Genomic DNA, 25,431 nt, shown 5'->3' with positions numbered 1-25,431 from the left:
TATCTTTACATTTGATTCATTAGAACAAATCAAAAAGATTCAAAAAGCAGTCTGAATTATTTATTTCACAAATCATGAATCTAAGTCAAAATCACAAGCGAAGCACGCGACAGATTACACTTTCATGAGCAAGAAACTGCTCATGTAAGTGTAATCTGTTTTTAATTTTTTTTTTATTTGACACATTTTGGCATAAACATTATGAAATCTGTGAAATAATGATGAAGTTATGTGCTAGCCGATCAGATGTGTTTAGGCTACTTTTTATATAGTACCACGTTATGACACGATGTGTATAAATAATTACTAGTGCTCATAAAAATTTCTATCAATACTTATTTGATTAACTTGAGTGTTCTGGGTGGTTTTTAAAGTGTTCTCTTTGATTTTAGCACATTTATGCAATACAGTATGTTGGTGCTAGGGTGTTTTGTGTGGTTGCTATGGTACACTATTTCAGTTACAGTATGTTGTGGTTTAGACTAAACTGCGTTCATGAAAGAAAGAAAGTCATACACATTAACTTTTACTTGTCAATTTCCATGAAGGTATCTTTACTTTTACCTTAAGCATGACCATTGGATACTTTATACAGCACTTTGTTTACAATACTACAATTTAATACAAAAGAGAACTGTTACATAGAAAATAACAATGATATTGTATTAACTATTTATAAGTCACAGTGAATTGTTATCTTCAATTATTTAACTTAATTACACATTTTATGTTTGTATAAAAACTGCATAAACAAATAATTTGTGTGGAAATAATAGAGATTAATATAAACTCTAATACTAGTAAGTGCAAAATCAGGAATTCAATTTAAATACATCATCTTTCTGAACCTACCACCAGCTGGGTGAAAGAGACAATAAACACATAGGAACAATCTAAATACATTTGTTAATTTTTTTTTTTTTATATAGGTTTCTAAAGCTAACACTTTAAAATACAACCCCCTTGAGTGTCCTACATTAGATTATAAATGTTTATTTTTATTTAGTCATATTTTTATAATTATTAGATTCTCAATTTATGATTTTGTACACATTGGGTATTTAGTTATTCGCTTTATGTGGTCTTGCCTGCATGGTCTTAATCACACTGCTCTTGTTCTTATATCTTATTTCTACAGCTTATTCCTCACACTGTTCAAAGTGAAAATATGTAGTTGTTAACTTTCTACCTGACCTTCTACTTTGACCTTTTGTTGGTTAAATTAGATGTTACCACATGAAGCATATTCTTTCAAGTTACCTGAGATTTCTTTTTATTTCTTTTTTTAAGTTTTGATGTTTCCTCAACCATTATAAAACCTAAAAGGCCACATACTGTCCTAAACAAATTTGAGATTGCAGTACATTTTGAAACATAAGCTCTTAATATTGTACATGACTACCAAAACTGTCTCACTCTCTACCATTCCCAAACAATTGCAACAGGAATGTAAACAAGTACACAATATCCAGGTAGAGACTTAAAGTTGCGAAGATATATTCTTCAGGATTCATGGCGTATTGCTTGTTTCCCATTAGCAGCTGCGTATCAAAGGCTAGAAACTGATACAAGAAATTATGAAAAGAGAGCAGGTTAGCCAATGTTATATAGTATAACCTTAATCACAAGACAAATACTCATCACTTTAAACCATAATCCTTCAAGACTAATCAGTCCTTCTTACCATGGTAAAGACAATAGCTCCTATGCTGGCATAGACAGAATGTAACCAAGGAACCTTTTGAAAAGAGAAACATCTTTAAAATAGCTGTTAGAAAGTGTCTGGATTCTATATTGGGAGGGTTAATGGTTTTGTACAGATCAGGAGTAGGATTATTAGACAGTATCTAAAAATACAGTTACAACCAGTCAATAACTCTGTTAAAGTAGGTCAAAAGCTTAAGTAGATTTAGAGATGTTGCTAGGTTGTGTTTATTTTTAGATACTTACATATCCAAAGGGAACAACAAATCCCATGACAATAGCACAGAAAAACATGACCATACACAGAGTGAAGAGAAGACCTTGAAAGGAGGTGATGTCAATCTACAGACACACAAAAATAATTTTAAAATGGAAATATTATTGCATTTTTCATGCATGTGCATTTAGAATTTGCATCCATAGTGCCCACAAAGTATTTGGACAGGTATTGCCACACTTAAAAAATGATTTAAAGGGCCAGACTGGGACATAATTTCAGGTTAGTAGTCTCACACTCATACAGGCCACCCAATAAACCCACAACAAATTTTACAACCACAACTGATGTTGGGAATAATGATTTAACAATATACTTTACCCTAAGGTTAAACACGTTAACGCATGAACATGTAAAATTCCAAATTAGGTTTAAAGACATAACAATTAATATTTTTTAATGCATTTGTTCATCTTAGTTAAAGTTAATTTATACGTATTGTTCATTGTTAATTCATGTTAGTTCTTACTGATGTTACTTTATTAATTGTAATATGGAACTGTTTTTGTATGTGTAGATATTAACATAAACCAGAATTTAATGTTAAAGGAATGTTCCGTGTTCAAAACAAGTTAAGCTCAATCAAGAGCATTTGTGACATAATGTTGATTACCACAAAAATGTATTTAAACTCGTCCCTCTTTTTCTTAAAAAAAAAAAAAAAAGAAAAGAAATCAGGGTTAAAGTGAGGCACTTCCAATGGAACTGAATGGGGGCAAAATGTGAATGTTAAAATACTCACTTTTTAAAAGTAAAAGACATAAAGGATATATGTTTAACATGATTTCAGTGTGATAACATCACTTACTAACCTTTTCTGTGTAAAGGTATAGTCAGCTTTACAATTGTGTTACCATGACGATGTAATGTCAACAAAACTTAAAATCCTACAATGACTGTTAAAATGACAATTTAAACAATTTACAGCTCAAATAATACATGAGTTTTAACAGAAGAATTAATGTAAGTGCATTTATAAAATGATAAGCTTCAAATGTCTGTGTATAAGCCCTGCAAAAATTGGCCACATTCACTTTCATTTTAAGTGCCTCAAAAATTTTGTCAAAATGAATTTTTGTGGTAATCAACATAATGCCAGAAATGCTGTTGATTGAGCTTAACTTGAATTGAACCTGGAATATTCCTTTAATTCATTGTGCAATGTGAATGGATACACAACCGTATTGCATTGTGTTACTAATATATTTACTGAAACACAATCAAACAATGCCTTCATGAATAGATTACTCTAGATTTGTAAAGGGATATTTTATTTTCATGCACTTTCTCAATAACTCCTAAACTAACTTTTGTTCACTGAATAGTAAATAGGCCAACCTGTCCTCTTCGTTCTCTTTCTCTGATTTATTTTGCCTTCATTGGTGATTAATAGCTCAATACAAATGGAAGGATTTATTCATTTGTTGTAAATATCACTCCATGTTGCGATTATTTGCTATCATTATAAGGCCTAATTGAACTTTTACATAAATCAAACAAAGTGTTTTTAGTTTTTTTTACAACACTTCCATTAGAATATTTAAAAATGAAACATGAATTGATTTTATTCATTCATTATTCTTAATTATATTCTGTATGACGTGAGCGCGAGCATTTATCAGATTTTCGTTTAAAATTACTTTTCTTTATACAATCAATGATGATTCTGAGAGAAAAAGTGCCCACAGCCTACTGTTGCTATGGTAATGAATGCAACTTCCACATGTGACTGATAGACAGGTAAAATACGCTCTCATTTCAGTAAATTTTGTGGAATTTTCATTATTTCAGCAGACAACATGCTTCATACATTTGGATCAATTCTCATTTATTTGAACAGCTCACGCAATGTAAGTGGTATGACCCATTTTAGGGGTGGCTCAGATTAGTCAAGACTAGCGGATTCTTGATTTATTATTGATTTATTATCGAATGCCAGATTCAGAAATCACTTGGTTGGCAATAATATTAAATAACAATGAATACGTAAATAAATAAATAAATAAAAAACAGGGCTTTTTGAGCCAATTTTTGCAATGTCTTTTAACCAACTGGTATTAAGGTGATTTTTAATGGAAATATGAAATCAGTTCCCCTTAGATTCAGACAGGTATCCAAGCAGAATAATCACAGGTATAGTTGAGCACATTTTAACTATGGACATGTTGCAAAAAGATTGACAATCGGAACATTTTGACATCCTGTCTGAGGGTTGTCCCCCCCTAAAATATCATTAAAATATGTGTATTGTAAATAATATAATGATATATACTTAAAATAATTGTTTAAGAAATAAAATAATACAAATGCAAACGGGGCATCAACAAAAAACCCCTTGGTGTCCCCTTCAAAAATTGCTCTTGAGAATTGTTATTTTTATTGTCCCCCCCAACATTTTGATGAAATTTTCGCCCCTGTCTATGATATAAAGTTATAGAATATTATAAAAGACAAAATTAGAAAAGCTAAAATAGAAAACTATTCATTATTTGTTTTATCAGTTGAAACCTAACAAACTTCTTTTTAAATGCTTTGCTTAACAAAATATGCTTATGCAATCTTGCTTTAAAAGATATTCCACATTTGATATTTTTTTGTTTTGATATTTTGTTATGTAATGCAAAGACATTCATGCATTTTTCAGTGTGTCCAAATACTTGTTGTGGGACCTGTATATTTTACTTTGTATGTTTTTTTTTTTGTGGGTTTTTTTGGTTGGTATTTGTGGAAATGTAATCTCACACACACACACACACACACACACACACACACACACACACACACACACACACACACACACACACACACACACACACACACACACACACACACACACACACGTTGTGTTTCCATGTTTTATGGGGACTTTCCATAGACATAATGGTTTTTATACTGTACAAACTTTATATTCTATCCCCTAAACCTAACCCTACCCCTAAACCTAACCCTCACAGAAAACTTTCTGCATTTTTACATTTTCAAAAAACATAATTTAGTATGATTTATAAGCTGTTTTCCTCATGGGGACCGACAAAAAGTCCCCACAAGGTCAAAAATTTCGGGTTTTACTATCCTTATGGGGACATTTGGTCCCCACAAAGTGATAAATACACACTCACACACACACACACACACACACACACACACACACACACCCAAAAAAGAGAAACTGAGAAACTGCTTTCAGTGTTTGTCTACACTGACTGACTATATAATAACCAGGTTTGTTGCACTTGGAATAAGACGTCTCTGAGTTTACACAGCACATATGTTTTATTTTTTTTCCTCACCTTGCTCTGAAAGCTGAATAAGCTGACGCACAGACACACTGTGGCAGTGATACCAATGCACAACACAACAGACTTGGTGTTGTAGAAACTGTGAGGAGAAAAAAAGACAACTTTATGATCAGTAGATAAAGCATTTGTTTCACAATTTTGATATTTTTATATATCAAGATTAGAAAAATTGGAAAGCAGGCAAATATACAGCAGATATCACATTACCTGGAGATAAAACCTAACATGCAAGCCATGCTCAAAGTCTTTCATTCACAATGTTTGAGAAAGCATGCAAAATATATAATGGAGAAAAAAGCAATTAATCAAAGTAGAGTCAAGTTTAAAAATAATTATACCCCACCCTACAGTCACCATATTTGACAACACAGGCTGTGTTACATAGGTCTAAGTCATGGACCCTATTTACTATAGCTTCTTCTCTAGCTTTATATTAGCTACATTCTCATAATAGATAAAGCACATGATTTAAATGAGTCTGAGATATGAAATATCCATCAGCCAAACATTTATTATTCAGTATATTACAAGTACAGTATATTCATAATATGCAGACAGCAATACCTGCAGCACACTTCCAGTGTCTCATGGACACCAATGCCTCGATTGATTATAAATGCTAAAGGTGAACCTGTATAACTGTTATTTTGGCATTTAATTATAATTATATACCAGTCAAACTGGATGATTTTGAATATATGGATACAGATACTCACAAAGACTGTAAGTAGAATGAGATTCCATGGAAACTGCCTCCTGCAATTCATGAAAAAAAGATGGATGTTATTATTATGCAGCCTGTTCTCATGAACAGTGAGTGACCATGGCACATTTGCTAAACCATATCATGCATTGAGGCCGATTTATACTTCTGTGTCGAAGTCTGACGCGCACCTCTTCAAAAATGTAACTGCACGTTGCGTCGATGCAGACCACAACAGCTGTGATTGGTCAACTTTAACCAGAGACTGCCCCTAGGACGATGCCAAGGATGTGTGAGGTAGCATCAAATTTTATCCAAGATTATTTTAATATATATGCATCATATCACATTGTATTTGGACTTGTGACTATTAAAGAAATAGTCTAAGTCGCGAGCTTCTGCTGTTTTTCTGTTTGTGTTTCATGACGTTACAAGCAAAACACGACAAAAGATAGGCTATCTGTTTATAGCTTATAAACTCGAAAATCTGACCCAGGAGTAAATAATGCTCATTTTCAATACAGCTGTGAAGCTTCTCTTCAGTGAAGGGTGTCACAAGAGTTTGCTCACTGTGATTTATAAATTAAATAATAGCCATTATATTTTGAAAACAATTAAAGTATGTTAATAGCATGTAAGCAGTGTGTGTGTGTGTGTGTGTGTGTGTGTATACATTTCTCAAAGATTTAATACAATTGATTGTTAATTTTACTTTATCAAAATCAGCAAATATTTCACCTAAAGAAATACATGTGAATAAAAATATGAAGATGATACTTTTAGGTCACCATTTTTCAAGATCTTCTACTTCCAAAAGTACAGAAACGTTTACCAAGAGGCTTTCAGCACAATATTTATCATGTTGGTGATGAAGAGATTTTAGAATTTTATTTATGAAATATGATATGCACGGCTTTATAGGGTAAATGTTTGCAGATTTTATACACAGACCTGCACATACTGCCAAAACTGTGTATCACACACACACACACACACAAAAGCAATTTGTACAATGTTGATTTGACAATGCTGACAATGAATTTACTGTACAATAAGTATGTTTTTTTTGCAATATTCCTATGGTTATAAAGTTGCAGAATATAAATCATGATTATGTTTTTCTTTCAGACTTATTAAAATTGTAATAATATGAGTATTAGCTTATTTTAAGTACTGTAAATCCTTACAGAAAAGCTAAAGATTTACTGTATATCTATTGTACATGTGTAGTACCACAACTTACAAAAAGATGGTGCATTTTCCAGTTAAAATGCTATTATAGAAGCCTTTATTCAGTGCAAAAACATGTAGGTAAGCCTATGCCAATTTTCATGTTCAAAATGTATAGATAATTAAATTTATTGAAAATCTATTGAACTCTATACGGGTCATTTTTGACCCCAACATCACAGGTGTAATTGTTTTTAAACATAATAGAAGGGTTAAATAATGCACTATATTAAGTGTTTCGATATGCATAGCAGTGTGTGAGTAATAGTGGAAAAAAATAAGTGTTAATAAAGACATAATCAGTCATCATTTTGGTTAAAGAGAATAAAACGCATATTTGTTGTTGCGCTTAATTTGCAGTGTTAATTTCACCAATCAAACTGCGGCAAAATATAGAATTCAGCAAATAAATGTCAGTTTGCAAATATTTAGATATAGTAGCATTCATTCTATGAGACTAGGTTGGTACTATGTTATGTTATGTATGTTATGTTATGTTATGTTATGTTATGCTATGATGTTATGTTATGTGTTTTTATATAGGCTAAAAAAAAATGTATACATATTTTCCCTATAAGCAAGAGTACACAGTATGTCTACACTATTACAACATTAATGAACAGACCTCAAATCACCACAGCAAGCCAAAGAGATATAAGTGACAAGAAACAGAAGACTGCAAAATACAAGCAAAACTCTAGTTAGTATGCTCAGATACAGTACATGAATAATATTTTAATCCATTAAACATTTTAATAATTGATTTAAAAAGCAGTATTACTTACTTGGACATTGAGTACAAAATGGGATGTGTTTGAATGTACATCCTCACTGGAGCACTAAATTATGCCAGAGGAAGCAGGGTTATTATTAATGTGGAAGAAAAAGACATAATTTTCACCACTCATATAGCATGATAATCATGAGTCAGGAGAAGTGATCATATTACTCACCAGAATGTGAAGAGGGTAATAACTGCTACTGTTGCAAAGAGCTGCAGCATCAGAATTGCATAAACCTGCAATAATAGTATAAGAAAAGATTCTTAAATATGCATGTTTTCATTTCATGCTTCATAGCCTCTCTCTCTCTCTCTCTCTCTCTCTCTCTCTCTCTCTCTCTCTCTCTATATATATATATATATATACACTCACCTAAAGGATTATTAGGAACACCTGTTAAATTTCTCATTAATGCAATTATCTAATCAACCAATCACATGGCAGTTGCTTCAATGCATTTAGGGGTGTGGTCCTGGTCAAGACAATCTCCTGAACTCCAAACTGAATGTCAGAATGGGAAAGAAAGGTGATTTAAGCAATTTTGAGCGTGGCATGGTTGTTGGTGCCAGACGGGCCGGTCTGAGTATTTCACAATCTACTCAGTTACTGGGATTTTCACGCACAACCATTTCTAGGGTTTACAAAGAATGGTGTGAAAAGGAAAAACATCCAGTATGCTGCAGTCCTGTGGGCTGAAAATGCCTTGTTGATGCTAGAGGTCAGAGGAGAATGGGCCGACTGATTCAAGCTGATAGAAGAGCAACTTTGCCTGAAATAACCACTCGTTACAACCGAGGTATGCAGCAAAGCATTTGTGAAGCCACAACACGCACAACCTTGAGGCGGATGGGCTACAACAGCAGAAGACCCCACCGGTACCACTCATCTCCACTACAGATAGGAAAAAGAGGCTACAATTTGCAAGAGCTCACCAAAATTGGACAGTTGAAGACTGGAAAAATGTTGCCTGGTCTGATGAGTCTCGATTTCTGTTGAGACATTCAGATGGTAGAGTCAGAATTTGGCGTAAACAGAACGAGAACATGGATCCATCATGCCTTGTTACCACTGTGCAGGCTGGTGGTGGTGGTGTAATGGTGTGGGGGATGTTTTCTTGGCACACTTTAGGCCCCTTAGTGCCAATTGGGCATCGTTTAAATGCCACGGCCTACCTGAGCATTGTTTCTGACCATGTCCATCCCTTTATGGCCACCATGTACCCATCCTCTGATGGCTACTTCCAGCAGGATAATGCACCATGTCACAAAGCTCGAATCATTTCAAATTGGTTTCTTGAACATGACAATGAGTTCACTGTACTAAAATGGCCCCTACAGTCACCAGATCTCAACCCAATAGAGCATCTTTGGGATGTGGTGGAACGGGAGCTTCGTGCCCTGGATGTGCATCCCACAAATCTCCATCAACTGCAAGATGCTATCCTATCAATATGGGCCAACATTTCTAAAGAATGCTTTCAGCACCTTGTTGAATCAATGCCACATAGAATTAAGGCAGTTCTGAAGGTGAAAGGGGGTCAAACACAGTATTAGTATGGTGTTGCTAATAATCCTTTAGGTGAGTGTATATATGTATACATATAAATTGATTTAAAGATTCAATTTGTTACCTTTCTTATAAATATTCGCCTGATATTCTTGTCATCCCAGCTAAATGTTCCTTCACCATAGTAATAACCTGGACATCCTGTAAACAGATAATGATAGATTTTACAGTACCTTACAGTAAAATGAGACAAGAAACTATAGTGTTGTGCTGTGCACTGGGCAGAAGGCAGAACACTACAACAGATTTGTTAATAAACACACAATGTACCTGCATTGGCCTCGTCATAACTTGGAGGCATGTTTCCTTCAACAGTTTGGATTGTTGGAATAACCTGTAATAACAAACACATATTCAGGACACAGTGAGGCATAACCATATACAATGGGGTCCAAAAGATTTGATTTGAGGATCTGGGGTTCTGTTTATTCACAGGATCTAGGAAACCTGTAAAAAAACAACATTTTAGGATTTTGAAAAATGAAAACCAGGGAAACGTTATGATATAAAAAACAAATTATGTTAAATACTTTGTTCTGCTTCTATGTCACCAATTAAATGTAAGCAAATGTATGACACTGTTAACTCCTTTGGACAGATGGTCAGATTTCCTTGCTTTCATTGAAGCACAGAAGATGCACTTTGGGATAAAAAAAAGTAGTTTCACTAATGATCTCAGCCTCAGAGTTTTATATCCTACAGAATATATTTATAGTACAGTATATACACTGTTCAAACGTTGTACAACACTAAGATTTTTTTTTTAAAGCAATTGATGCTTCTGTTCACACTGCATTACATTGATAAGAAATACTGCCAAAACATTAGTGACATTACAAATTATTATATAGTATAGTGTATACATAACTTTTAAGAATATACTGGGTTGGCTAATCCTTACAAAATCATTCTAATGTGCTAATTTGATATTCAAGAAACATATACATTTCCATAAAATCCAAGACATAATTTATTGTACACATCAACAGATTCTAAATGTTCCCTAGCTTGACCTGTGCTAGTTGTCACACTTTTCATTACAGTGAGTATTCCTCAGAGTAGGGGAAATTTGTTTTTTTATAGTCTTACATCTATATAGCCACAAACAATGAAGTCTTGGCTACAAAACAGCAATTCAACATTTTCAATGTTTTTGTTGAGGAACAAAGATGAAGTTCAATGAACACATTGACCTTATGTCCATAAGGGGTAAGTTGACATAATGAAACCTGCCATAAAACCAATATAAATATTTATATAAAATATAATCTAATTTATATAAATATAAATATACACATATACACTAATCAACCAAAACATTAAAACCAACTGCCTAATATTGTGTAGGTACCCCTCGTGCTACTAAAACGTCTCGCTTACTGTTGTAACCTCTGTTCCCTGATCGATGAAGTGACACTACGGGTAGCCCTTGGGAGCCCCAAACACCTCTGATCTTTGAGAAAAGGCCAATGGGAATTGGCGAGTGGTATTTGCATGCCATCCCCCGGACATATGGGTATAATAGGAGCTGGCTTGCAACCACTTATTCAGGTTTTGTGCTGAATAGCCCGGCCCCGGCCATTCCAACAGTTAGTTCAGTGGTGTGGCAGGAGTGACACAATGTCTCATTCCGTCCATCAGGGAGTGGAGGTTACAACAGTAAACGAGACGTGCCCCTTCTGTCACTCACTCGACGTTGTGTCGATGTAGTGACACTAGGGATCCCTATACAAAACTCCACGACTAACTGAACTGTGTTATGTGGACTGGTGGTGCGAGATGGGCAGACTTCTGCATGCCTCGTCCACTGAAAAAAAATATTTTGGCCCTAATTAAATTCAACATTATTACATTTTGCTCATTTAAGTAATAACAATTTTGTTTTCGATTTTAATACATATCACATGTGTTTTGAACCAAGCTATGTGAATTAAATAAAGTCAGGTGGAAAAAAATAAGATGGTTTAATTTTAGTTCCTCTCTGCCCATGCATGACACATATGACACGTGCACAGTTTCCTTGGTGCCAGAGGGGAATTTCTAGTACCACGCCATTCGAATTGAAGACATTTTCCCTCCAGTCCCAGAGTTTTATTATTCCGTCGATTTGCACGGTAAGTAAGATATATGTCATGTCATCATTCATTACAGGAAACGGTCTGTTGGCTGATTAAAAAAAATGTTGGGGATTACGCATTCTATAATTAGCTAAACGTTAAAGCATTTACATTGTACGTTATGTTTTTAAGACTTGTGTTGCGAGTATGCATGATCCTGCAGTATGCAGTACTGTACTTTGTAAGTCAACGTGTGTGCGCATGTGCGCACTGTAATTGTTTTTAACTATATGGTGAATTTTCACCGTTTTTTTCACATCGGTAAAGTTCCTAATACAGTGTTGCTATTTTTTCCAAGATCACAATAGGGATTCTATAATTAACGTTCATTAAAGAAAACAGCTTTACTGCAAAAATATCCCCTCTTTTCACTAGCTTTTATGATGTGGTATATGAATATATCTCAAACTAACAATAATAAACATTGTGTGCTCAATTGCAGTGGTCTCTCTCTCTCTCTTAGGGTAGAACATGCACATTTTGGTGGATCCTAAGCTTTTGGTAAGAGACTTTACAGCTATGCTGACTAATGTTAAAAATGTATAGATATGTTTGTTTTTTTCCACACGTGATCACTTACAGAGTAACTTATTTACATTTAAGTAAGATCTGGATGCTCATTTTTGGCTCTGTAACATCTATTAATTTGCAACGTTGTTGTGTTTTTTTTTTAATTTTGTATTTTGTGTTTGTCACAAAATACAAATTGTGGCACTCAAGTGATAAGGCAATCAGAAATTCTCAAACACTAACACAAACTAAAGCATGGTTACTTTCGGCATGGTCATTGCTTTAAATGTATTCATCCTGGCTGCCCTTGTGTTTTCAAAACTTGGAATTCACTTCTGCCACATTTGTCTAGGAATCACTCTAATACCTTTAAGCAACCTGAGACTGTGTTTTCATTTTCTTGAGATTTATGTTCTTTCTGTGAGCAGAAAAATCCTTGATATAAGAAGAGAGTTAAGAGAAAGGTAACTGACCATGAGGTTTGTATACTTGTGATGAGTATCAATTATTATTATGATATATTTTATTATTTTCAGAAGGTACCATTAATCAACACAGTGATGTTAAATATATACATAAGATAGTTGATAATTATTGAGTTCTTTCAAATTTTCCTTTTGCCAGCACCATGTATGGATTGTATGCTTGAAGGTAAAGTAATACTCAAATTTGTAATATTTACAGACAAGTGATGTCCATCTTAAGAGAGAAGCTATCATCAAAGCTCTTTGCATCTACCTTGGTGAGGATGAGGGATGCCTAGTGAAGGAGTACATGGTGAGTCTGTTTGAACTGTGTATCTTAAAGGAATAGTCCACCTACATTTTACAATTCTGTCATCATTTACTCACCCTTGCGTTATTCCAAACCTGTATGTGTTCTTCCGAACACAAATGAAGATATTTGAAGAAAGTTGTCTGCCGTTTGTTTCCATTCAATGAAGGTGAATGGTGACCAACAGTTTAACGCTACAAAAAAGATATAAAGGCATCGTCAATGTAATCCATGTGACTAATGTGGTTTAGTCAAAGTCTTCTTGGGTGGTTTGATTCCTTTGGGTGTGATAACAAACAATGGAATTGAATCACCTAAGAAGAATTTGATTAAGCCACACAAGCCACGTGGATTACACTGACGATGCCTTTATATCTTTTTTGGAGCGTCAAAGTTTTGGTCCCCATTACACTTGATTGTATGGACACAAACAGCTGACAAATTTCTTCAAATATCTTCATGTATGTGCTAAAGATGAACAAAAGTCATACAGGTTTGGAAAGACATGAGTTTGAGTAAATGATGATGTCATTTTAATTTGGGGGAAGAAAATTCCTTTAAAGACAATGTTTGTGTAGGTCAGTGGATTATGGATCTGAGCTATCTTCCTGTATTGAAGTCCCAAGGAAAACAAAATTGAAAAAAAATTTTTTTAAAAGAAATTTGCAAGATTAAATAACATGCTCATATGCTAAAAGATAATTCTAAAAGAGATACTGTTTGACCGTAACTGCTCTTTCAGCAGTGCAGTCCATTCCATAGAGGACCCTTATATCAGTAACAAGAATTTGTCAACATTTGCATCCTTAGGGGAGATATTTCCTTGTGACATCTCTTTGTTGGAGACACCTCGTCCCAAAAAAAGAGGGAAGAAAAAAAGTATTTTTGTAAGCAAATAATGGGAACCACTATAAAATAATGGTTTATAGCTTATTCATTTAAAATCATCAGCCAATTACCAAAAAAAAAACAATGTCTAATAACAGTTTCTTTTAATTTAAATATAGGATATCCAAGGAGATGATGTCTTGAAAGACCTGGCAAACACCACCATGGCCATTTATGTCATCTGAAAGGAAGGAGGAGATCAAGGCCACTAAGAGAACATTGGAATTGATGTTGATGGGGTCATCATTCTGGAGCACATCAGATCTGTAGCACAAGCCTGTGCAGTGATGCTGGGTGCAATCTATGTGCTTAATTTGGCGTACCCAAAAGAGCTCAAATACTTCTATGAATTAATATAAGTCCTTATGCAAATTTATTCTGAAAGGCTCTCCTCTAAACTCCAAGGATTGAAAAACAAAATAAATGTAAGGCACAGATGTTCATGCTCATATTGAGAATTCAGTTCAGATGATTGTCACAGCTTGGAACATTGCACATTTTCTTTTCAAGAACTGTATGTTAATAAATCAAGCACTTTTATAATTACCATATAAATAGCTGTTTTTGATTACAATTTGAATTACTTTATTAGATTTGTATTATTGTTTAAATGTATCCTTTTATTTATTTATATTTCTTCTTTACAAATGTGCAATTTGTTACTTGAAATGTCAGCACTTTAACTGTTTCATTATAAAATTGTATTGTGGCTGGTTACTTGTAATTGTAATTATAGTCTATAAAATTTTCCTTTTTAAAAGTCCATCCATCCATCTTCAACCGCTTATCCGAAGTCGGGTCGCGGGGGCAGCTGCTCCAGCAGGGGGCCCCAAACTTCCCTATCCCGAGCCACATTAACCAGCTCTGACTGGGCGGACCCGAGGCGTTCCCAGGCCAGTGTGGAGATGTAGTCTCTCCACCTAGTCCTGGGTCTTCCCGAGGCCTCCTCCCAGCTGGACGTGCCTGAAACACCTCCCTAGGGAGGCGGCCAGGGGCATCCTTACCAGATGCCCAAACCACCTCAACTGACTCCTTTCAACGCAAAGGAGCAGCGGCTCTACTCCGAGCTCCTCACGGATGACTGAGCTCCTCACCCTATCTCTAAGGGAGAAGCCCGCCACCCTTCTGAGGAAGCCCATTTCGGCCGCTTGTACTCGCTGACCTAGTTCTTTCGGTCATGACCCAACCTTCATGACCATAGGTGAGGGTAGGAACGAAAATTGACCGGTAGATCGAGAGCTTTGCCTTCGGCTCAGCTCTCTTTTCGTGACTAACGGTGCGATAGAGCGAGTGCAATACCGCCCCTGCTGCCCCGATTCTCCGGCCAACCTCCCGCTCCATTGTCCCTCACTCGTGAACAAGACCCCGAGGTACTTGAACTCCTTCACTTGGGGCAAAACCTCATTCCCTACCTGGAGTATGCACTCCATCGGTTTCCTGCTGAGAACCATGGCCTCAGATTTAGAGGTGCTAATCCTCATCCCAGCTGCTTCACACTCGACTGCCAAGCGATCCAGTGAGAGCTGAAGGTCACGGACCGATGATGACATGAAGACAACATCATCTGCAAAAAGCAGCGATGAGATCCCCAGCCCACCGAACCGCACACCTTCCCCACCCCGACTACGCCTCGATATCCTGTCCATGAATATCACAAACAGGATTGGTGACAAAGCGCAGCCTTGGCGGAGACCAACCCCCACATGGAATGAACTCGACTTTGTGCCGAGGACCCGGACACAGCCCTCGCTTTGGACGTACAGGGATTGGATCGCCCTAAGAAGGGACCCTCCCACCCCGTACTCCCGCAGCACCTCCCACAGTCTCTCCCGGGGGACCCGGTCATACGCCTTCTCCAGATCCACAAAACACATGTAGACCGGATGGGCATACTCCCAGGCCCCCTCCAGGATCCTTGCGAGAGTAAAGATCTGGTCCGTCGTTCCACCGACCAGGACCGAAAACCGCATTGTTCCTCTTCAATCTGAGGTTCGACAATCGGCCGAACCCTCCTCTCCAGCACCTTGGAGTAAACTTTACCAGGGAGGCTGAGAAGTGTGATACCCCTGTAGTTGGCACACACTCTCTGATCCCCCTTTTGAAGAGGGGAACCACCACCCCGTTCTGCCACTCCTTAGGTACTGTCCCAGATTTCCACGCAATGTTGAAGAGGCGTGTCATCCATGACACCCCTCCACATCCAGAGCTTTCAGCATTTCTGGTCGGATCTCATCAATTCCGGGGCTTTGCCACTGCGGAGTTGTTTGACTACCTCAGTGACCTCCCCCAGGGAAATAGAATCTGATCCCCCATCATCCTCCGGCTCTGCCTCTACCATAGAGGGCGTGTTGGGATTTAGGAGTTCTTCAAAGTGTTCCTTCCACCGCCCAATAACCTCCTCGGTTGAGGTCAACAGCGTCCCATCTTTGCTGTATACAGCTTGAATGGTTCCCCGTTTCCCCTCCTAAGGTGGCGGACGGTTTTCCAGAAGCACTTTGGTGCGGACCGAAAGTCCTTCTCCATGGCTTCTCCGAACTTTTCCCACACCCACTGCTTTGCCTCCCTCACGGCCGAGGCCGCAGCACTTCGGGCCCTTCGGTACCTTGCAACTGCCTCCGGAGACCTCCGGGACAACAAATCCCGGAAGGCCTCTTTCTTCAGTCGGACGGCTTCCCTGACCACCAGTGTCCACCACGGTGTTCGAGGGTTACCACCCCTTGCGGCACCTAAAACCTTGAGGCCGCAGCTCTCCACCGCGGCTTCGGCAATGGAAGCTTTGAACATTGCCCACTCCGGTTCAATGTCCCCAACCTCCGCAGGGATGCCTGAAAAGCTCCGCCGGAGGTGTGAGTTGAAGATCTCACGGACAGGGACCTCCTCCAAACGTTCCCAGTTCACCCGCACTACTCGCTTGGGCTTCCCAGGTCTGTCCAGAGTCTTTCCCCACCCCTGACCCAACTCACCACCAGATGGTGATCGGTTGACAGCTCTGCCCCTCTCTTTACCCGAGTGTCCAAAACATATGGCCTCAGATCCGACGACACGATTACAAAATCGATCATCGACCTTCGGCCTAGGGTGCTCTGGTACCACGTACACTTATGAGCATCCTTATGTTCGAACATGGTGTTTGTTATAGATAATCCATGACTAGCACAGAAATCTAATAACAAACATCCACTTGAGTTCAGATCAGGGAGGCCGTTCCTCCCAATCACGCCTTTCCAGGTGTCCCTGTCATTTCCCACGTGTGCGTTGAAGTCACCCAGCATCACTATGGAGTCCCCTACTGGGGCCCTATTCAGGACTCCATTCAGGGTCTCCAAGAAGGCCGAATACTCTGAACTGCTGTTCGGTGCATATGCACAGACAACAGTCAGAGTTTTCCCCCACAACCCGTAGGCGTAGGGAGGCGACCCTCTCATCCACCGGGGTAAACTCCAACGTAGTGGCGCTCAGCCGGGGACTCGTGAGTATCCCCACACCCGCCCGTCGCCTCACACCCTGGGAAACTCCAGAGAAGAATAGAGTCCATCCCCTATCCAGGAGTACGGATCCAGAGCCAAAACTGTGCGTCGATGTAAGCCCCACCAGATCCAACTGGTAACGCTCCACCTCCCTCACTAGTTCCGGCTCCTTCCCCCAGTGAGGTGACATTCCACGTCCCCAGAGCAAGCCTTTGCTGCCCGGGTCTGGTCCGTCGAGGCCCACGGCCTTCACTGCCGCCCATATGGCAGCGCACCCGACTCCTGCGGTTCCTCCAATGGGTGGTGGGCCCAAGGGATGTAGAGGGGGTTCCACGCTGCTTCTTCGGGCTGTGCCCGGCCGGGCTCCGTGACAAACCCGGCCACCAGGCGCCGCCGACGAGCCCTCCATCTGGGCCTGGCTCCAGACAGGGGCCCCGGGCTTCCTCCGGGCAGGGTAACTCCTCCTCTTGCCGTTTTTTCCATGAGTCATTTTTGAACCATTCTTAGTCTGGCCCCTCACCTGAGACCACTTTGCCTTGGGAGACCCTACCAGGAGCACATGGCTCCAGACAACACAACCCTCAGGATCATAAGGGCACACAAACCTCTCCACCACGATAAGGTGCTGGTTCCCGGAGAGACTTTTTAAAAGTGAGTTTTAAAATTTCCACATATGCTGGAAGGGGTTTTATTACCCACAAAGGTAATTGTGACCACCACTGTGGATGCGATATGCCCCAAGCGCCATTTTACATTCATGTTACCAGGCACGATCATATTTTTATCAAGAAAATTCACGTTGGTTCATAATTTTAAAAAAATTCTAGTAAGACCTTTGATATTAGGGCAAAAATCTTATTCTTATTCTTAATATATTATTTTCCTGTAAAAATATCAAAAAATCCTTAAAACAAGATACATTTCATTTATATTGTTTTAGAAACAACACTGCATAAGATATTTAGGTTTTTCAGAGAATGTATTTTTAACATGTGTATTTTGTCTTACTGTACTGGCAGAGTTTTTATAGTCAAAACAAGTGAAAAAATCTACCAGTGCTGAAGAAGAAATCCAAAGTATTTAGAATACGTTGATGACCTTAAGTAATCTAATGGAATGCGTTACAAATGACATTTTACAGCATATATTCTGTAATCTGTAGTGGAATACATTTCAAAGTAACCCTTCCAACCCTATATATATATATATATAGGGTTGGAAGGGTTACTTTTGAATATATATATATATATATATATATATATATATATATATATATATATATATATATATATATATATATATAAATATATATACACACACACTGTTTATATACTATTAACATACTTTAATTGTTTTCAAAATATAATGGCTATTCATACATTTATAAAACATAGAGAGCAAACTCTACCCATCTGTAATTTAAATCTCAAATTTTACATCATTTTGGAGTATATTACTGCTAGGGACAAAAATAATCATGGCTTCCGTGCTTTTACAACTGCAGTATTGTTTATCTATATTGCACATAGATATGAACCAATCTAGTTTGGAGATTAACAAATGTGGAAAAATAATCAGAAACAGAATACAGTAATGTGCTGTGTAGTTATTTTATGAATAAAATATTTAATGTTGATATTGCTCTGTAAAGACAAAATCTAGATCTATAAATAGACAGAATAATCTTCTTATAGAAACATGGCAGTTTAGAGGGAGTGTCTTCCCTGGTAATGACACAGGGTTTGAAATAGTATTGTTATGAACATAAAAATATTTCTGCCATTTTAAATGTTTCTATAAGGAGATTGTCACTAAAATTGTAAAACATTATTTGATATATTGATTATATATTTCATAAATTAATTAACTTCTGCTACTGTTCTTACAGGTTTTAGAGAGATTAGATTTCTATTCTATTCTACGTATTTTATTCTGTTCTATTGCTGATTAAATTATTCTTACCTTTTTCTGTGTCATCTTTATTTGTTGCTGTTGCCCTGTTTTGTTTTCTTGCTATAATGTTGCTAGTAGATATTCAATGTGGCAAAATTAGGAAAGCGTCTATGAATCAAAGTGAAAGAAAGTTAAGCAATTTTCTTCATAAGTTGTTGTTGAATGCTGGTGAAGTTGTCCAGGTTTCTCATATGTCCAGACGGCATGTGTGCTTGTGTGTCTCAGCAATGCAGATTACTCCAATCCTTTATACTCTGCATTCAGGTTAATCCTTCTCACATTCATTCTAGCAATGTCCCAATGATGACAATGAGCGGGAACATTCACTCCTTCTGTGATTCAACCCTTTCCTCAGTGAACACTTGTGCTATTTTTAGAGTTATGTAAATTAAAGAAACACATGACCTATGGGAGTTCATGAACCTTAAAAGAATAAAGGTGAGATATTCTACACAGAAGGAAAAAAAATCATAGAGATATGAGAACATGTTTGAATTGTGTGGGGTTGGTAATGAACATATACAGTAAAAATAGCATCCTTTTCAATACATTTACAATTATTATTATTATTATTATTAGGTAATATTTTTGCATGTTTTGTTTTTGATTGTATTTAGGTTAATAGATTCAATATTTATTTAACAAGATTGTAATTAAGTTGGCAATAACTTTTATAATAATATAATATATACTGATAATTTAAGTTTCTGTGATGATTTAATACTCTTTTCAGACAATTGAGAAATCATTGTGATTAGTGTACTGTTTATAAATGCATTTAGTAACAAACATGTTAACACTAAACAACTAAACAATTTTATCACAGAACAGCTTTACTACCACGATAAAGTACACATTTTGTTTCAAACCTCAGCCTACCTGCACTGATATTCAATTAAAATCATTATATATTAAAAACAATCTTAATGATTGCCCCCCTTAAGGAAAATATAATATTATCATTATTATTATTATGACCAAAGCACTTAAAGTGCAGAGCCCTATTGTTCTTCTAAGTATTATTATTATTATTATTATTTTTATTATTAAGGCCCAAGCACTGAAAGTGTGGATAAATAACATACAAACAATATTTTAAAATGCACATTTATTCCTGTGATGTAAAGCTGAATTTTCAGCATAATTTCTCCAGTCTTCAGTGTCACATGATCCTTCAGAAATCATTGTAATATGCTGGTTTGCTGCTCAAGAAACATTTATTATTATTATCAATGTTGAAAACAGTTTTGATTTTTGATGAATAGAAAGTTAAAAATAACAGCAATTATCTGAAATAGATTGCTTTTGTAACATTATACACTACCATTCAAAAGTTTGGGGTCAGTAAGATTTTTATATTTTTGGAAATAAATTAATACAGCAAGGATGCATTATTTTGATCAAAAGTGACAGTACAGACATTTATAATGTTACAAAATCTTTCTATTTCAGATAATGCTGTTATTTTTAACTTTCTATTCATCAAAGAATCCAGAATATGTTTAGATTGGGAGGGGTCTTTGTCTCCTCAGGTGTGAATCACATCAATATTCATAATCATTCATTCCTCCTTTCATATGGCCTTTCTAACACTAAAAGTGTCTTACAAAAGTTAAATGACTATATTGTTTTGTATGAATGAGTGATCAGGATGGTTTTCACATAATTTTATAGCAAAAACTCTAGGCTACAAGATCCGGTTCTCAAAAGTCTTGTGGAAAAAACTTTTAGTATGTATTATAAGGCCTTATTTCTTTCTAAAAAACACATGCATAAACGTTATTTTCTCAAAAATACAAACATGTATTTTAAATGCAAATGTTTCATTTGAACTTTTTGTTAAAATATTGAACATGTTGCTCACATATTATTGTAGCCCACATTGTGCTGAATACAGTGTTATCAGACTTTATCCATTAATATGTTTTTAAGCAACTGAAAAAGCAGAAATGTCAAGGCATGTCAAAATTTCTGCATGTTAAATTAATTAGTTAGCCAAATGTTTTAAATTACAGTTAAAAATTACCTAATCTAAAAAAATATATCTATAGATAGATAGATAGATAGATAGATAGATAGATAGATAGATAGATAGATAGATAGATAGATAGATAGATAGATAGATGAAAACTCTTGAAAGTTTGCACACACATCAGAGTCACTGGCCCTAAGGGCGTGGCAGATTTACAGGTAGGGGGTGCAGAAGGGGCTCTTCGGTGCCACCTAGAACATGGGCATGTTCGGGGGCTATCTAGAATATCCCTTTTGAGGTACAATCACCAAAATTTGTACACATATAGATCTCATCAAGCTGGACAACTTTCGCTCTGACAGTTAGGGCTGGGTATTGTTCAACATTTTTCGATATCAATACCGATATCTTGACTTCAATACCGGTTCCTAAAGGATACTTTTTTCAATACTTTGAACCTCGAACTCAAAAGAAAACAACGAATTACCACTGGTTGGACGCTAGGTGGTACTATGGGATAATTTTTGGTAAACATGGTTAAGGTTAAGCTTACAAAATAAAGCAAGACACCTTGATTTCAAACTTTGAAGTTTATTTTTTATTTATTTTAACAAAAAGTTCAAATAAAACTGGAAAAAAATAAGTGCATTTAAAATGTGTTGTTCAACTTTTTGAAAGATGGCTTTACAACATTTGTGATGCCTGGCAAAAAAAGCTTCATTCGTGCATTCTCTACCCATTGGGTATTTCGATATCCAGGAAAATATATCATGTGTGTGAATAAATTTGTTTTGTTCCCTCCTTTATGATATATATATCCAATTACATTGGAAACCTCAGGGCTGAGGGATTAGTGAATATTTTTCCTTTATTGATTTTGCACTGAAAATTAAATAATTTATTTTAAAAAGGAAAAACTTAAATCAAATACATTTCTAAATTCAAAATGCATTTCAATCAAAACGAAAAAGCAAATAAATAAATAATAAAGTGATAAAATTATATATATGTAACCACCTTTCCATTTACCGTCAGGCAAGAATCCGTCTAAACATGCAGGTGGAAAATTACTTACACAAATGAAGCCCAGCCCTACTGACAGTCATAAGCTCTACCCAAAAGGAAGTTGGCCATTTTGGATTGTTTGAAAAATGTATGCTCAGGAGTTTGATATACTCCTCCCAGATATATAAGCAACTACCGTCCTTTTCCTCCAGACATCCTTCTACTCCAGATAAAAAATTAAAGCATACAAAATCATGGAGGCATACAACTTTTTTTAGTGGTTGGTTCAAGAACTTCGGTACCAAGGTTCATCTGTGTTTTCATTTCTGTTTTTCTCTTCATTTCTCCATTTGTGTTTTTAACTTAGATTTATTGTAAGTCTTTTTAAACTTAGATAGGTTGTATTGCATACTCTCAGGCAGAAAATTATAATTCAAGGATCTTTCAATGCCCACAGCTTTCACTTAAATGTATGTTATTTTTGTGTCCTTTTTTGGTTGCTAACTGCCTATTTAGTTATTATGCATGAAAATATTTACATGTAATTACATTTAAAAAATGTAATTAGCACAATTACAGAGGTATATAATGATGATTTGTGAGTTTTCACTGTGAAACAAAGCCTAAAATGCAGCAAATTGCATTGCAAAATTTGAGAAAAACAGCAGCAAATAAAGCCATTTTGTAATACCAGCAAGCAAAATGACATGGCCACTTCCTAACTACACCGGAATTTCATGACCAAACTTAAGTTGTGACATTGTAACTGATTACGTTGTGACAAACGAAAAAGTTAAATTCTTGTATTCCTTAATATACATTAATTTTGAGTTGTTGCTGTGTCCATCATGCTTGTTTTACAAAAGCCACCAAGTGGAAATGGACCCATGGTGCTTGTGCCTGTCATTGCTGCTTGCAGCTATATTTATCATTATTATTATTATTTCCATTGAAGATTAATGGAGCAACACAAATTATGAACAAAAATGTTTTGTTTAAAAATAATGTAAATATAACGTATCAACAGTTATAAAGCTGTTAGTGTTATGGTTATAGTGATTTTGGGGCAATAGTAATATAACAAAACTTTTTATATAATTTCCAGTAACATATAAGCACAGTCTAATTCAAAATAACCATTTCAGCAAGGGGTCTAACATTTTTTGTTTTTGTTTATTTATTCACTTTTGGCATTTCAGAATATAGTACGCCTATTTTAACAACTCTGTTATTATTTGCTGTGCATAGGGACAAAAAACTTTTTTAGGAAACTGCTGTGCTGTTTGTTATTTTTTTATTTTGTGTGGACATCAAAATGGCCTTTTACCCCTGTTCTACCCTATATTTATATACCATATCAATCATGTTTTAACAATTCTTATCAAGGAAATGTTTTGCTTGTGGACAGGCTGCTGGTCACATTACAGTCATGACAGGAATTTGTTCTCAGCTTGAGAAACAGTGACTTCATGGCTTTTGTAAGGCTGGTTTTGTAATGACTGGATGATGGTAACAAGATATGTGTTAAGAACATTAAAGGTTTAAGGATTTATTTCAACAGTTTCTGGAAGTCTCCATGTCAATTGGCAAAAAAAAAAAAAAAAAAAAAAAAAGCCTTGTGAAGAATTGATGATAAAGGGCAAGACAGAAAGAACACAAAAGACAGAATTCAGCCTGCAGGGTTTATACTGTAAGTTTTACAGCTGTATTATGCGTTTGTAAAGTTATCTCATATTAGTACGCATGCTGTAGTATCATAGTTGTTTCAGTAGAGGGCGCTCTTCCCATTGTTATGACTTGGTTTCAGTCCAACGGTAATAATGGGTTTTCTAATAACTTGGTGTTATTTAAAGGTGCATTCAGTAGTTTGGAGCCAATATAAAGTTTACACATTAACAAATTAATTATGTTTTTGTGCAGCTTGATCCGAATGGTGTACACTCACATGAGATGAAGACAGTACTCATAGTTTTCTATAAAAAAAGTGTTTTATTCTATGTGGAGCAGGTCACTCCCTTCAATGTGTTTCGCCAGGCTGACATCACATGACCCGCGGTGTTTCACTAAACGTCGTAGAAGAGAATACTCACGCTCAATGGCTGCCGCCTGTGTAAATACTCTTGGCTATGCTAAGAACATTATTTTTTATACATTTTTTGTTATTTTATTATTGTTATTATTATTATTGCTTTAATCAATATAACATGACAGTCAAACCAACTGAAAGCAAAAGAAATAAATTAAAATACAAAAATATTAAAAAAAAGATTTATCGACAATATACAGAATTCAAAAGGCTATAAATTATACAATATACAATGCATATAATATTAAGATTCAAAAGGGAATATTCAAGGCTTTATAAAAGTTAATACTTATAAAATAATTTTAGCGCTTTACTGCTTTTTACTCCTGTTAACATATTAAAGTAATACTTTACTTCTATTTTGAAGTGTGTGAAGTTTGGTTCCCCTTCTGTCACTCACTCGACGTTGTGTCAAATTAAGTGACACAATGGGTCTTCCTTGGGAGCCTCGGCTACCTCTGAACTTGAGAAAATGGCAATGTGAAATTGGCAGACAGCATGTCCCGCCCCCAGACATACGGGTATAAAGGGAAGCGGGCATGCGTTTGTCAGTCAGATTTTTTCTTCGAAGCCGAGCGGTTGTGCAACAGCAAGCTGAGTTCACCACTGTTCCACTCACCTCTACTGGCAAAAAGCACTGCTGTTGGAATGTACGGCGCATTTCCAGCTGGCGATCTATTTCTCTGCACGCTGTGCAGCCCACGCCCCTGGTCGCTTCGACAGCGCTTTCACTTCCTAAAAGAGTGTTTTCCCCTCCTAAAAGAGTTTGTTTCTCTAAAAGAGTTTGAGTTTTCACTCATAAAAGAGCAATACACAGCTGGCGTTGAACGTCCTTTTCAGGACACGTCTTTTTAAAGAAATCTTTCCGCCTCTGTGTAGTTCCTGGATGCGGTCAATTTCTCTCCACTTCTGACGGTCATAAAAGCTGCCTCACGTGCCTGGGCTGCGATGACACGCAGGCAGCATTTTATGAATGGTTCATTCGTGAAATCACACATCACGCTGCAGCGTCGCCAAACTAGCGCACCCCACCTTCTCGCTGAAGGCGTCCCCCTGCGGCTAAACAACAGGTAGCTCTGCCTCAACCCGGGCCCAGCT

The 25,431-nt window shown here is 36.5% G+C and overlaps 1 protein-coding gene across 1 annotated transcript; it reads right to left on the bottom strand.

The window, feature by feature from the left end:
- Positions 1-421: 421 nt before the first annotated feature.
- On the bottom strand, positions 422-19,481 carry faim2b (Fas apoptotic inhibitory molecule 2b). The gene is made up of 12 exons (XM_052111017.1): positions 19,280-19,481; positions 9,832-9,895; positions 9,626-9,702; positions 8,167-8,231; positions 7,999-8,052; positions 7,839-7,889; positions 5,997-6,036; positions 5,488-5,525; positions 5,272-5,359; positions 1,951-2,046; positions 1,685-1,738; positions 422-1,562 (listed from the first exon to the last, which is right to left on the bottom strand). Exons 1-12 carry the CDS (start codon positions 19,292-19,294, stop codon positions 1,413-1,415), a joined length of 792 nt encoding a protein of 263 aa, XP_051966977.1. The 5' UTR covers positions 19,295-19,481; the 3' UTR covers positions 422-1,412.
- Positions 19,482-25,431: the final 5,950 nt, after the last annotated feature.

Source organism: Xyrauchen texanus, chromosome 39 (assembly GCF_025860055.1).
Source record: "Xyrauchen texanus isolate HMW12.3.18 chromosome 39, RBS_HiC_50CHRs, whole genome shotgun sequence".
Classification (NCBI taxonomy): Eukaryota; Metazoa; Chordata; class Actinopteri; order Cypriniformes; family Catostomidae; genus Xyrauchen; species Xyrauchen texanus.
Note: the sequence above shows the minus strand (reverse complement) of the source record. Positions and strands in the feature narration are given on the sequence as shown.

Bases quoted from the DNA above. Each gene is read 5' to 3' on its own strand.
- faim2b (XM_052111017.1), bottom strand. The intron at 8,232-9,625 runs GTAACAAATTGA...CTATTATTGCAG, and splicing joins GGCGAATATTTATAAGAAAG to GTTTATGCAATTCTGATGCT. The intron at 5,526-5,996 runs GTGAGTATCTGT...TGTGAATGAAAG, and splicing joins TCATTCTACTTACAGTCTTT to ACTTTGAGCATGGCTTGCAT.